We start from the raw sequence: 14,824 nt of genomic DNA on the forward strand, positions 1-14,824 counted from the left end.
CTATAAAAGAACAAGAGATGGTAAGATGGTTAAATTGTTATTATTTCATTGCTGAGATCTGTGTGATGTACTCGATACACTGACAGTGCCATAATCAGTTCCATTAGGCTACAGCGCCGTTCCAAAACATGGGTATGCAGAATGTCAAGTCACAAGAATAAAAATGCGAAATTTCTCAGTTCAATATCGTGTATGGCCGCCCCGCGCATTCACCACTGCCAAACACCGTCTCCTCATCGACTGCCTGATCCTTGTGAACACGTGGTTGGGGATTCTGCGCCATTGCTCTTGCAAGGCAGCGCCAAGTTCCTGCAAATTCTGAGGTTGGTTCCTAAGACCACGAAGCCTTCTCCCGAGTGCATCCCAAACGTGCTCTATTGGATTAAGGTCAGGGGACCTCGATGGCCAGTCCATGACGTTGATTCCAGCGTTTTGAAGGAAATTTCGTGTCAACATCGCGGTATGCGGCCGAGCATTATCATGCTGGAACTGTAGACCTGGGCCATGAGCTGCCATGAAAGGAGCGAGTTCAGGGGTGAGCACCTGGTCGCGGTAAGCAGCAGCTGTGAGGTTTCCACGGATGACCAGAAAGTCGGGAACGGTTGTTCCCACAGAAAGCACCCCACACCATGCAACTTCCGCCCCCGAATCTGTCGACTTCCTGTACACAACATTAGGGCATACCGTTCACGACGTCGTCTCCAGACTCTATGCCTGCCGTCCGCGAATCTGAGGGTAAACCTGGATTCATCGCTAAAGACGACTCGATTCCAGTCTCTCTGGGTCCATCGGAGGTGACGTTGGGCCCACAGCAGACGTTGACGTTGATGAAACGGCGTCAATATTGGCCCACGATATGGACGTCGAGAATGGAGATTGGCAGCCCGCAACCGATTTCGAATGGTCTGTGAGGACAGTCGACCTCTAAACATCTCAGCCCTGGTTCGTGTAGCTGGCAGAAATCTGTCACGTAGGTGACGTAGGACGATTTGACGGTCTTCTGCTCGTGACGTCACACGTGGACGACCCGGCCTTGGGCGATCAGAAGTGGTGCCAGTTTGTTGTAGACGACCTCACAAGTCATACACAGTACGACGGTTGCATCCCATTGCTCTTGCGACGTCAATAACTGATCTTCCCGCTTGCAACATGCCAACGGCACGTTCACGTTGCACATTTGACAATCGTGGCATTTCAAGTACCGTTAGAACTGTGGTTTAAAAGTGTTTTTTCAATTCTTGAGGCTAATGCAAACACGTGCATATGAAGAAAACATCGATGCGAAGATCACGTGATCGACTGCACGTGCAAAACCTGATTTGGCACTAACGTCATCTGCACGCCGAATGGATGGGTTTGAGTGGGTTTTGCTAACGTTTTTCTAGAGTCGAAAGATAGGGATCCCATTTCGGAGACATAGATGTATCATCAGAGAAAATTATTCATTATTTTTCAAATTACATTTTGTGAAGTTTCTTTTTTGACTCAGTATGCAAGGAAGTACACATCGGGTGCTTTGGTGTAATTGATATTTTTAAAAAATATGACCAAAAACGATGTTAGTTTTTTTATTGTCACGTATAAGTTATAAACATTGTGTACGTGTTGCCAAACAACATATATATGAGATATAGTATTGAAAAATGTATTTTCTTTAACAAAAGCTGTATCGCCGAATTTTATTCGAAATGGCTCTTATATCATGGCTTATTCAAAGACGACTGAATTAATTATATTATTAATGTTTGATAATTTAAAATAATCTTGTACTTGTGTGAATGGTGAGTGAATGGATTGTCTTGTTTCGAAAAATATTCCACCTGTATCCCATCACATTACTGTATATCTTCAGACTGAGCTGTCCCCTGGCTGCTTAGTTTTGACTGTAACAGGGATTCAGAAATAAAATTTAAATTACAAAAAATAAATAATATATATATATAATATATTCGTCCTATTTGAACGTTTCGCAGCAATGATCCTGGGTTCGAATCTGGTTGGTCCTGAATGGGGTTTGTCAGCACCATGCCTTAACCTCCTAATAGAACGCTATTCGGCTTGTCCCGAAATAGCACGAGTGCTTCACAAATGAGCCGTTGTGGTTCGTGAAAGTGGTAAACGTCTCCATTTCTGGAGTTCCTATCCCATCAGACAAGCTCTGAAATAATGTTCCAGGTTGCCTTGAACCGAATTCACTCACTCACTCACTTTCATGAAAGAGTGGTTAAGGTTTAATGTATAACTTGATCTATGTCCTGATGGTTCGGTGTAATGTTTAATATTTATGATATTATAATTACCATCAATGGTATAACTATAATTATTATAGGCAGGATTAATATTTCCGTTGATATCATAGAGGCCGTTTTATGGCACCCAGTAACATTTTTGAATATGAACAGTGTCACACTAGTCCGCGTACACTAGTGCCTTTAAAGGTTACTAAAGCTTACAGAGCTATCAGATGTACTCTCAACCCGTCAACATCCGGGTTACTATTGGTCTTCAGCAACTCATGCGTGTGCATGAAGCGTTTGTTTGCTTGCTTGTTTTGTTGTTTAACCCGACACTGAATATCTCGAATATCCGTACATTATCTAGTCTGGACCAAACAATCATCGTTTCCCGGTTGCATAGATCTTCAGTGCTCATGATGTCAATCATACGATCAAAATCAAACAAATTTAGTAGAGATTATTTAATATCCATCGCTAGTAGCTGTGATGGCAAAGTGAAGACATTGTTCTCCCTCCAGCTGTCATTGAACATAAACAAGGTCAAGTTCTTAATTCCTCCTTTAGGTCATAAAAATGTTGACAGCTTGAATTATAATGTATCTGAATAAGCGTATTTGTGCCTTAATCAACGTAGAAGACACTTTCATCTACGTAGATTATACTTACATCGACGTAGCTGATACTAATATCTACTTGAAAGATACATACATCTACAAAGGCGATACCTTCATCTACGAAGGCGATACCTTCATCTACGTAGCTGATACTTACATCTACGTAGCTGATACTAATATTTACTTGAAGTGAGTGATTCATGTTTTACGCCGCATTTAGCAATATTCCAGCTGTATCACGGCGGGGGACATCAGAAATGGGCTTCATACATTGCACCCATGTGGGGAATCGAACCCGTTTCTTCGGTGCGACGAGCGAACGCTTTAACCAATGGGCTACCCAACCGCCCATATCTATTTGAAAGATATTTACATCTACGAAGGCGATACCTTCATCTACGAAGATTATACGTACATCAACGTAGCTGATACTAATATTTAGTAACTAATACGCGTCCATGCATGTATGTATCAACCGAGAAATTTAAAACTTAAACTTAAATTTAAAATTTAAAGTCATCTATGATTCCAAAGGGTTCTCATAATACTCTGAAATAATGAAAGCATGGCGGCCGTCTTAGAATGGTTAAGCTGTAACCGTTGATGCGATGGACAGAATGAAAGTTTGAGTCAGTGGTACAATACATGGAAAATCTTTGTTAATCAGTTGAAATAATCTACCATCCCCCAAGGCCTAATGGTGCCACTTTGGTAGCATAAATTATATTTTTACTTTGGTGGTATAAACTATATTTTTTATCCCACAATTTCTCGTTATTTCAATTACATGTACTTGAATTTCAAAAACAATATTACAGGACTATGTTTTTCGTAATTCCGATAATTTATTGACATAGACCTGAATATGTGTGAAAGTAATCGAAAAAACGAGAAAGTAATTAAGGAAACGCAAAAAAACCCGGCATTTCGAAATAACAATTAAAATGACGAGACAAAAGTGAAAGCAATAAGAAAAACATTGAAATCCTAAGTTCTTGTAATAAACTTGAAATAACAAAAAAAAAATCGATTTTCGAAAATGTAATCAAAGTAACGAGATTAAACTCGAAAGATCGAAACAAATAAACAAAATATTGAAATGAGAAATTTGGTTTGAAATAAAATAATTTAAACTGCCAATGGTTAAGCTTTCGCACCCATTGTGGTGTCATTGCATCTACTCATGTACTGAATATTGTAACGCTATGCATATGTATTGCATAACGCGACTCGATGAAATACGATATAGCGGTCTACAGTTGGTCGGTACTTAATGCATACACGCATAGTGCTATAGTCTCGCAGCCGTCTTGAACCGGGCTATCTTGAATGGCTTCATGTCGTATTTCGGAACCCGGCCGACAGCCATGTCGCTGAGAGCGTCTCCTACGACTGGCGCCAGTTTGAAGCCATGGCCTGTAATGAAACACATCATAATTACAAATCACAAGATGATATGACCCTTAATGATCCGAGTTGGAATTGGTCTTCAGTAACACATGCTTGTCGTAAGAGGCGACTAACGGGGTCGGGTGGTCAGGCTGCTGACTGGGTTGATGCATGTCATCGTATACCAACTCCGTAGATCGATGCTCATGCCATTGATCACTGGATTGTCTGGTCCAGACTCGATTATTTACAGAACACAGTCATACTTTAAGTTGCTGTTTAACGCCGCACTCAGCAATATGACAGCTATATGACGGCAGTCTAAATATTCGAGTCTGGACCAGGCAATCCCGTGATTGACTCATCATGAGCCTCTATCCATTTAACTGGCCATGGAACTCAACCAGATCAGCGAGCCAAAACACCTCATATCTTTAGTCGCATGTAGTGCATAGTGCCTCTCACAGTGCCTCTGTAAAATATGTTTATTTCAGAGACTTAATGTTAGTCTAGGTTTTCTATATATTTAATGCTATAAATAAGTTGGTCAGTTCATGCAGCTGCTAGTTCCAACGATGTGGAAAGAAAAAGATAGTAGTATTTGGTGCGTTCAGTTTTAATAATTTCCTAGGACAACAAGCTTCTTTGTCATTTAGCACATCGGGGCTCAATTCGTGTACAGCTTGTCAAACTTTCCAGTCTACATCGGTATCACAGCTTCAATGGCCGCCGCACCTGTGTACAGTCTGTCCAAGTTTATAACCTGGCTAAGGCCGCTTCATCATCGGCTTCTAGTCCGCCGTAAGTCGGAGCGACGGTAGTGCACATGCTTGGCGAAATTCGCCTGGTTGAAACTGACACAACACATTGCGAGACACGAAAGGACCACAGACGTTTGCTCAATCTCACGAAGTGTCTTCATATTACAACCAGCCAGTGAAATGGATAAAAGTACGTTCTGTTGATCTTAACTGTTCAGTAAAATAAATAATTCACACTGGGGCCAAATATATGTCAAACTTGTAATACCTACAAATCACCGAGTTTTTAGATTTCATTGTATGTTCAAAATACCTTATCAATTTATAGAATTTTCTAATTTACATACAAAATCAATCGCACTTGCCCAAACTTGAAACAAAATTAGTCATCCCTCATCAATATTCCAAAAGTACGGAAGCCTATTATGGCCATCTGTTTTATTATTATTAACTTGAAATTTCAAGATTGTAAGTTGGAATTTCAAGATGTCGATCTTGAAATTTCAAGTTAATAAGTTGAAATTTCAAGATATTTTATTTGAAATTTCAACTAAATGATAGCGTAAAAAATCTTGAAAATGCTATGTTGAATTTTCAAGTTAATAAGTTGAAATTTTAACATACCACTCACGTAAGATATTGAATTTCACGATTTTTACACGATCATTAAGTTGAAATTTCAAGTAAAATATCTTGAAATTTCAAGTTATTAACTTTTTACAATAGAAAACCCAAAACAGATGGCCCAATTATGCCACCGTACAAAAGTCCATAAAAAATAAAATAAAATAAAATCACTCCAGGACCAGACAATCCAGTGATTGATAGTACGAGTAACCACCCACGCCATGAGCGGAAAACGTTTAACATATTTTTCGTATTTTTTTTCACCTGGCCCGCTCTCTTGCTGGTTGAGGTTAGAGATGAGAAACACACAAAAAATACGGCTGGCCTTATCATCGTTCTTTTTATCAGCGTGGGCGATGATAGGTAACTGTTTATCACTAATGGTGGATAGCGTCACGGTAAACCGATCCGACATATGCAAATGAGCTATAAAGCAGGCACTACTTTTCGGTCCTCTTTATAAATATCATGTATTCTTAATCAATAGATATGCAAATGAGGTAATCGAGCAGGGACTTTTAGGTCCCATACATCGATAGCCTGGTTGATTAATCAACAATCAATAAATTATTGACTAACGTTCCAATACGTTCAATAAAGGTTTACTGATGGTGGCGTTTCTGCACACAACCATGGGTGCTAATAGTTTGGTACCATATGATCAATCGGTTCACACCAACATTGTATTCATACACGCCTTCTAACGCTACTTTGATTGAAAATACATCTAAAATACCATGTATTATCATAATGACGTGATATCATAAAGACATTGTTACCCTCCTGAGTTACCATATAATTAATACGTCGTCTTATGGGATCGCATTAAAAAAATTTCTTACCTCACACATAAATGTCGCTTTCTGATTGGCTGAGCGCTCTTCTATTATTTTCAATGTACCCCGCTTACAAGCAGTAACATTTCAATTTAACCCGCTGTCCAGTGAACAACTTATAGTGTATCCCTGACAGATGATATTCACGGTATGGAAACACATTCGGGAAATAGTGAGTATTGTTTTACGCGCCTTAAGTAATATTCCAGCAATATCACGGCGGAGACACCAGAAATGGGCTTCACACATTGTACCTATGTGGGGAATCGAATCCATGTCTTCGGCGTGACGAGCGAACGCTTTAACCACCAGGCTACCCCATCGCCCCAATTCGGGAAATGATATCTTTATAATGATAATTATTGCTTTGACTACCTGAGAATCCGGCTGCAACGATGATGTTGTGGTGCTGGGGGTGTTGGTCAATGATGAAGTCTTCATCAGGAGTCACCTGCCAGAGAAATGGTACTACTGGACGAAATGCTGCGATCCCCACATTGAATCACGTGGTCAGCCATAATTATTACGCTTGTTTGTTTGCAGTTTAACGACGCACTAAGGCGATGGTCCAGGAATATTCCAGCTATACGACAATCCAGTGATCACCACCACGAGCAATATTCAAGCTATACGACAATCCAGTGATCACAGCCACGGGCAATATTCAAGCTATGGCGGAGGTCTGTAAATAGTCGACTCTTGACCAGACAATTCAGTGATCAAATCAACATCATGAGCATTGATCTACGCAATTGGGATACGATGGCATGTGTCAACCAAGTCAGCGATCCTGACCACTCGATCCGCTGACGTGCTTGACACATGTTATCGTACCTCAATTGCGTAGTTCGATCCTCATGCTGTTGATCACTGGATTGTCTGGTCCAAAACTCGACTATTTACAGACCGCCGTTAAATAGCTGGAATAGTGCTGAGAGAGTTAAACAGCAACGGTGCGGTTCTTTGTTCATTATATCGATCACTAGATTGTCTGGTACACACTTAATCCTTCATCAGACAATCAATATTAGAAATGGTGGACGCTTGGCCAGGATAACTCCAGCAAAGATATTACAGTAGGGCTTCTCACCGTGTATATACACTGTTCTGTGATAGATGGCGTGGGCTCCAGGCCTGGGAAATGTTCCTTTACATATGCCGTGACTCGATCGGTGACCCACTTCCCGTCTGGCTGGTCTCGTGTTTCGGGCGAGATCTCGGGGCCCGTGTGCAATGCTATCTAGATCCCGGGGCAAAGGTATTATTTTGGTTACAAGTTATTGTTTAATGCGATATTGGTACCAATTTATTGTTTAATGCGATATTGTATTAAAATTTGCATATGTGTACCAATGATTAGGGAGGCGTGTATTTGATATTGTAGGGGACATGGTGAGAGTGTTGCTGGCATAGAACATACTTGAGTGAGTGAGTGGTTTAGTTCGTGAGTGAGTGAATGAGAGTGGGTAAGTGAATGAGAGTGAGTGAGTGGGCGGTTGCGTCAGTGACTGAGTGAACGAAAAAGTGAGTGGGTGATAATTAATTAGTTGGTGGGTGGTTACGTGAGTGAGTGAATGAATGAGTAGGTGGGTAAGTTAGTTAGTGAGTGAGTGAGTGAGTGAATGTGTTAATATGCGGGTGCGTAAATTGATAAATATATTTCGTAGTAAGGATTTGTGGGTCGTTGCGTCAAATTTTATATATGATACCACCCGCAAGAACATCGGAGGGTAAACATGTCAGAATAGGCACTTACTTCACTAACTATTTTCCTGTGATGAGTAAACTCATATTAAAGAAGAGTGGTGTACCTTTGCATAACCAGGATATTCGTAGCTTGGCAGCCCCCACATGTCGTAAGGGGGACTCCCGTTGTGCTCAATGTAGCAGGGAAGATGCTGGGCGGAGTGGCTATCTGGATGCAGTTCCTTGCAGTAACACACTGTCACTCTCTGTATCTGAAACATCAAACATCACGTACATCCTCAGTTCCACAGTAAAGTGCGTTTATAAGGAACACGCGCATAACGAACTGACGGATATATCGAACTGTATTTCTGCCCTGACCACTTGCTGTTACATTATTGTTACATTATACTTTAATGGGAGTGTATCAAGAACCATGGTTATAACGAACTAGCGGATATATCGAACTGTATTTCTGTCCTGAGCACTTTCTGTTACATTATACTTTAATGGGAGTGTATCAAGAACCATGGTTAAAGTTAGGGGTTCCTCTGAGTCCGAAGTTAACTGTATTCTGATAAATACCCTCGTCACCATAGCTTAGATTCCATCAGTACACGCGTAGTATCCTGAAGTCTCAAATATCGCCATGGACAGCAGATGAGGGCGCGTGACACGTGAAGACCTATCTAGCCATCTTTAAACTAAAGAATACACGGTTTCCAGATAAAATTTGATAAAAAGTAGTGTTCTGATGGGATTCAACGTGTCCAGGGTTCTTTCGTCAGACGGCCCAGTTCTGGTAATAGAGCCATGGTTCGGGAATGATTTTGATTGGTTGTCGTATTTTAAGGCCATTAGGTGCTAAGTTGCCGATAAGAGACAGTGTGGGTGGGTAGGGTGCAGCGCCGCATTTAACAGCGTTCAAGGTTTATCAGGGCGTGTCGGCTTAATGCTGGAGGTGATGCAGAAAATGATGCAGCCCTTAAACTTTTAGCACTTTGGTGAAACCCACAAGCATGGGTTGGTGCTGGCAAACCAAGAAACATATTCGGTGCAAACAGGGATTCGAACCAACAGGTTTATTGCTGACCCAAGGGATATTGTATTCGGACTTGTGCACTGTGACAACTTGAAATTGATGAGCAGCATCAGACTCACACCTGACCTTCGCATGGCCCACATCCGACTCATACATGACCTACATGTGACCCGCATCCGACTCAGACACTACATGTGACCCACATCCGACCACACCTGACCCACATCCGACTCACACCTGACCCACACCTAACCTACATCTGACTCGCATCCGACTCACACTGACCTACATGTGACCCTCATCCGACCAACACTTGACACACATCAGACACACACAAACACACAGGCACACCCTCACACACGCACTAGCTCAACATGACGTCTAAACGCTAATACCGTGACGGGCAGATTGAGTCCAAGTGGGCGGAGAATCTTGTCTGCCCAGGAACCTGCAGCAACGACAACACTAGCAGCCCGGTACGTCCCTTTGGACGTCGTCACCGTCACTGTTGCCCCGGGGTGGATGGCCATCACAGGCTCACAGTCACGTATTTCACCGCCTCGCTGGCGGAACACCGTCTGAATGCAAAAAACATAGATATTTGGTGTAATGAAATACCGACCCAGAGACAAGCATAAGGTACTGGGGACAGTGTTTGCCCTTAACCCTGAAAAGCTGCGCGCCCTGAGGACCCAGAACCATAAACAGAATGATCAGAATGTGTAGGCACTGTATTTTAGCTACAAAATAAGTAATTCCCAGCAAACACAAAATGTGACAAAATTAACAAACTGTGTGACTGACTAGTCTTCATTTAGAACAAAATCAACATCCATGTCAAGATCCAAGTCTTCTGAAAGGTCTGAATCAGAATGTTCAGACAGGGATATTTCAGAGCAGTCACAGTGAGTGTCATTGGGTATGAATGAGCTGTCGGCCATAAGGACCTGCAAAAAACAAAAGCTGTGGGTCCCAGTGGTGTTAAGTCGGCTTTGGGCTAAAGGACCGACGTTAATTTCGAACGCTGACTGGGGACCAACTGTTCCCGGAGATATGAATGTGAGACAATGTATGAGGTATCGGGGACCTACTGTATCCTGGGATAGAAATTGGTGACAATACATGAAGTACTCAGGGGTGGAAATAACCCATTGCCCGACGTCCGAGTCCAGTGTTTTTTTCTGTCGGGCAAGCAAATTTGTATATCACACTGTACCGGTGTCCAGTTGACTTTCCAATGTTTATTATGTTGTTTATTTAAAAAATCAGCAAGAAAACGGTTGGTATAGTGGGACAATAATCAGGGCAAGTGACTTTACATGTGCCACTGTACCGGAGTACACTAGCAATTTTAAACTTATTTCCACCCCTGAGTACTGGGGACCAGCAGATATTATTTGAGATCATTTAAGAAAAAAAGAAGGAGACAGGTTTTCACCCTGTCGTACACCATCTTGAGAGATGATATCATCAGAGAACTGATTATTTCTTAATAGTAATGTTGGACCATGTTTGAAAGAGTTCTTAAATATGGGACAAATGTATTGATAAAATGACTCATAACACTCAGACTGACCTGCAAAGCCCTCAGTATGCAGTCCGCCTTCAGAAGTCCCCCTTTCCGATCCAACAACCCGACATAGTTCTGTGGGTACGACAACATGGGGTACCTCTTCCTCATCTGATCGTTGGTGAGGGCATCGACCGCAGCACCCACCCTGTTCAGAGCCTTCTCGACGTCACGTAGGTAATCATCGTTCTCAGGACCAATACTTAGAGTACCACAGTTTCTGAAGAATTGTGAATGAAGGTTATTGTATGGCGATTCTCATTTTACCCATATCTGTTCAGTAAATTGAATAACAAATATGTAAGTATAATGTGACTAAAACTATTTCCATGATCATAATCCATTTTTATTTATTTTTTGTATGTCAGCATAATAATTATGCATCTGACTATGAATCAGTATCTGACTATGAATTTCTATGAATTCATTAGGTTTCTATGAATTCATTAGGTTTCTATGAATTCATTAGGTTTCTATGAATTCATTAGGTTTCTATGAATTCATTAAGTTTCTATGAATTCATTAGGTTTCTATGAATTCATTAGGTTTCTATGAATTCATTAGGTTTACTGTGCTACCGCTACTGTATTGACAACCGTCACTGACACATGCAAATTCGAACACGCCTCTCTCTCCTTCTTACATCAACAGTTCTGTTCCTGTCTCTCTCTCCAGCTCCGCCACCATCTTAAAGGCGTCCACCATCATGTCGGTGTAGTACTGTTCCCTGTAGGCGAGTCTGGTGATGCGACTGAGGCCATGGGAACTACCACGGGAGTGGAGGACGGGGAACTGCAACAAATCGGATGTGATTAGAATGTATGGACGTGATGAGAATGTACGGGCGTGATGAGAATGTACGGACGTGATGAGAATGTACGAAAGTGATGAGAATGTACGGAAGTGATGAGGATGTACGCACGTGATGAGAATGTACGGACGTGATGAGAATGTACGGGCGTGATGAGAATGTACGGGCGTGATGAGAATGTACGGAAGTGATGAGGATGTACGCACGTGATGAGAATGTACGGACGTGATGAGAATGTACGGGCGTGATGAGAATGTACGCACGTGATGAGAATGTACGGAAGTGATGAGAATGTACGGAAGTGATGAGGATGTACGCACGTGATGAGAATGTACGGAAGTGATGAGAATGTACGGAAATGATGAGAATGTACGGAAGTGATGAGGATGTACGCACGTGATGAGAATGTACTGACGTGATGAGAATGTACGGAAGTGATGAGAATGTACGGAAGTAATGAGAATGTACGGACACAATGAGCATGTACACAAGTGATGAGAATGTACGGACACGATGATAATGTACGGACGTGACGAGAATGTACGGACGTGATGAGAAGGTACGGAAGTGATGAGAATGTACGGACGTGAACATAATGTACGGAAGTGATGAGAATGTACGGACGTGAACATAATGTACGGAAGTGATGAGAATGTACGGACGTGAACATAATGTACGGAAGTGATGAGAATGTACGGACGTGAAGAGAATGTACGTAAGTGATGAGAATGTACTGACGTGAAGAGAATGTACGGTCTGATTAGAATGTCCGGACGTGTAAAGAGAGTACACACGTGGCCACATGGCGATGTGATGAGAATGCACGGCGTGATCACAATGCATGGACGTGGTGAGAAGGCACAGCGTGATTAGAATGTACGGGTAAAGACAGTACGGATGTGATGAGAGTGCAAGTACGTGATGAGAATGCATGGGCGTGATGAGAGTGTACGGACGTACTGAGAGCGGTCACATGCTATGAGATGCGTGGATGTGATAGAGTACAAGTCACGATAATACAGTACAGACGGTGGTAGGCTGTGCGGGGATCAAGGGTGCATGGGTGATATGAATGCGACAACAGGAGACGAGACAACAGCTGTGGTTAGCTGTACAGAATCAACAGTGATACAGACATACCTGCTCCAGGATGAGGGTCTTCTTTCCCTTCTTGGCGAGACTGTAAGCCGTGGAAGACCCCATCACTCCCGAACCTATCACAATGACGTCATACGCTTGCTCGGCCATTTTGGATTTGGAGTGTACACAGCCTTTTCTTTTTTCTCTAGAAAACAGTTGTTATAAGATTTCAGAAATCACATACATAACCGCAAAGCATTTGTTATACTAGCCTAAGTGAGTCTAGTACTGTATAAACATCCTGATTAATTAATAATAGGTTAAGCATTTGAGGTATTGGAGAAACAACTGATCGATTAATCAGTCAGTTGATCGATCACGCTTGCGTCAGCGATTATCGATGAGCTCGTGAAACTAATGGATATTCATAAGAAATGGACCATTAAATTCAACTTTAGAAAGTATGTTTCTTTTTGTTGTTTTTTAAATTAAGACATAAACAACTGATGCCGTTTTCCGACTCGTAAAACTGTAATGTAAACATCATATTCAAAGGCGTGTGTCGCGACTCTCAACAGTAAGTCTCCTAGTATGTCTCACAGTCCCTGAACCACATTACTTTCCCTACTGCCTAGCCCACCTTGCAATGCTAAAGCCCTAAATTAAGCAAGTCTAGATTTCCCCAGGTTATCTCTGGTCTCCCTGGGGCTCCTTTTCAATTTAAATGGGTTTATTTTTACAATCAAAATTATGTATATTCAGAGACTAAGCGTTAGTCTATAAGTCTATATCCTCAATCGTCATGATCTCGGCGTCTGTTTTGTTTGTACAGTGTTATGATTGTGTTCCGCCATTGCCTTCATGAGTTTTGTGGTAGGGTTTACAATTACAGTCAATTATTGTTCTTCTAATGAGTTCCGATTATCGATCTGCATATTCTGAGCGATAACCATCACTATGAGCGGGTAATGAAGGTTACGTATGTTGATTGTGTCCACTGATATTTAAATATACGTGACATCTGGTGCTGTGTGGTTAGCTTCCAGTTGGGTAAACCATTCTCTTCACAATTTGCGATTTTATCACGTTTTAATCAGGCTATAACTAAACGTCCATGGATTGTCGGTTGACTGACTGACTGACTGACTGAGTTCGGTTTTACGCCGCTTTTAGCAATATTCCAGCAACATCACGGCGAGGGACACCAGAAATGGGCTTCACACATTGTACCCATGTGGGGATTCGAACCCGGGTCTTCGGCGTGACGAGCCAACGCTTTAACCACTAGGCTACCCCACCGCCCCGATTGTCGGTTGAATGCATTGTGATTTAAAAACAAATGTACAGGCTACAATAGAAGTCTGTGTTCGGAATCGATTTGTTTACAAACAACATCATACAGCTGTAATACTGCTGAAACAAATATCTGCTCATGATATAGTCACGACTGTACAATCGACTCTGCTTTTGGCAGAGATTTCTTATGAATGTGGAAAGGGTTTTGTCGCTTCTATCTATTGACACATTCGGTAGTGAGCACCCTCAATCTGGACTTTGGGTGCAGTAAAGATTTTGGTGTCTATGCACTGGACAGCAGGCGGACGGTCCGCGATCGATCTTATTGCCGACACATTCAAACAAAACGTTTGATATACATCATGGCTGTGACCCCTACCTTTCGCAGCAGGATTTGACCAGCTGTGTAGTCTCGGATGTCCACGAGCCCTGCGAGAAGTGTCATGCAGTGTCGCTGTGGAAACTGCCCCGATCGTCTGACGCCGGGTCAAGGCTGTTTTCTCAATGACATACTTATGACATTTACAAGCGGACCTTCATAACTAGGTCAGCTGGTGGGGTGATTGTAAGCTACAGACATGAGGACAAATAAAGTTTTCTTTCATTTCGCGGCATTAACAAATGTCGGCCAGTGACCCAAATTGGATGAAATAGTAATGCTACTGACGGCAGCTAGTTGAACAGAGTTACGCCCCTTAGTTTCCAGGTGTGTCTGAACAACAATGCTTGGTCCGCCTCACGACAACAGGTGATATCTTTAGACTCTTATCACTAACGTCTGCTGAAGTGCTCTGGTACTACAGATGTGTACCCCGGGTACGTTTCTGTATACAGAAATGTACCATAAACAAAACAGGGGCGTAGCTACCATTATG

At 42.1% G+C, this 14,824-nt stretch overlaps 1 protein-coding gene across 2 annotated transcripts; it reads right to left on the reverse strand.

Moving 5' to 3' along the window:
• Positions 1–2,683: 2,683 nt before the first annotated feature.
• Positions 2,684–14,467, reverse strand: LOC124256892 (peroxisomal sarcosine oxidase-like). 2 transcript variants are annotated; one of them, XR_006893123.1, is made up of 10 exons: positions 14,329–14,467; positions 12,714–12,858; positions 11,406–11,554; positions 10,769–10,982; positions 9,588–9,770; positions 8,276–8,422; positions 7,555–7,704; positions 6,840–6,915; positions 3,242–4,267; positions 2,684–2,962 (listed from the first exon to the last, which is right to left on the reverse strand). XR_006893123.1 is itself a non-coding variant. In XM_046690865.1 (9 exons), the coding sequence occupies exons 2-9, from the start codon at positions 12,819–12,821 to the stop codon at positions 4,143–4,145; spliced, it is 1,152 nt and encodes a 383-aa protein (XP_046546821.1). In that variant the 5' UTR covers positions 12,822–12,858; positions 14,329–14,467; the 3' UTR covers positions 2,684–4,142. The 2 variants fall into 2 exon arrangements, 1 of the variants encoding a protein (XP_046546821.1); XM_046690865.1 differs by having other exon boundaries at positions 2,684–4,267.
• Between the last annotated feature and the right edge of the window lie 357 nt (positions 14,468–14,824).

The sequence above is a fragment of the Haliotis rubra genome, unplaced genomic scaffold, assembly GCF_003918875.1.
Source record: "Haliotis rubra isolate DU_JTF1 unplaced genomic scaffold, ASM391887v1 Scf1166, whole genome shotgun sequence".
Classification (NCBI taxonomy): domain Eukaryota; kingdom Metazoa; phylum Mollusca; class Gastropoda; order Lepetellida; family Haliotidae; genus Haliotis; species Haliotis rubra.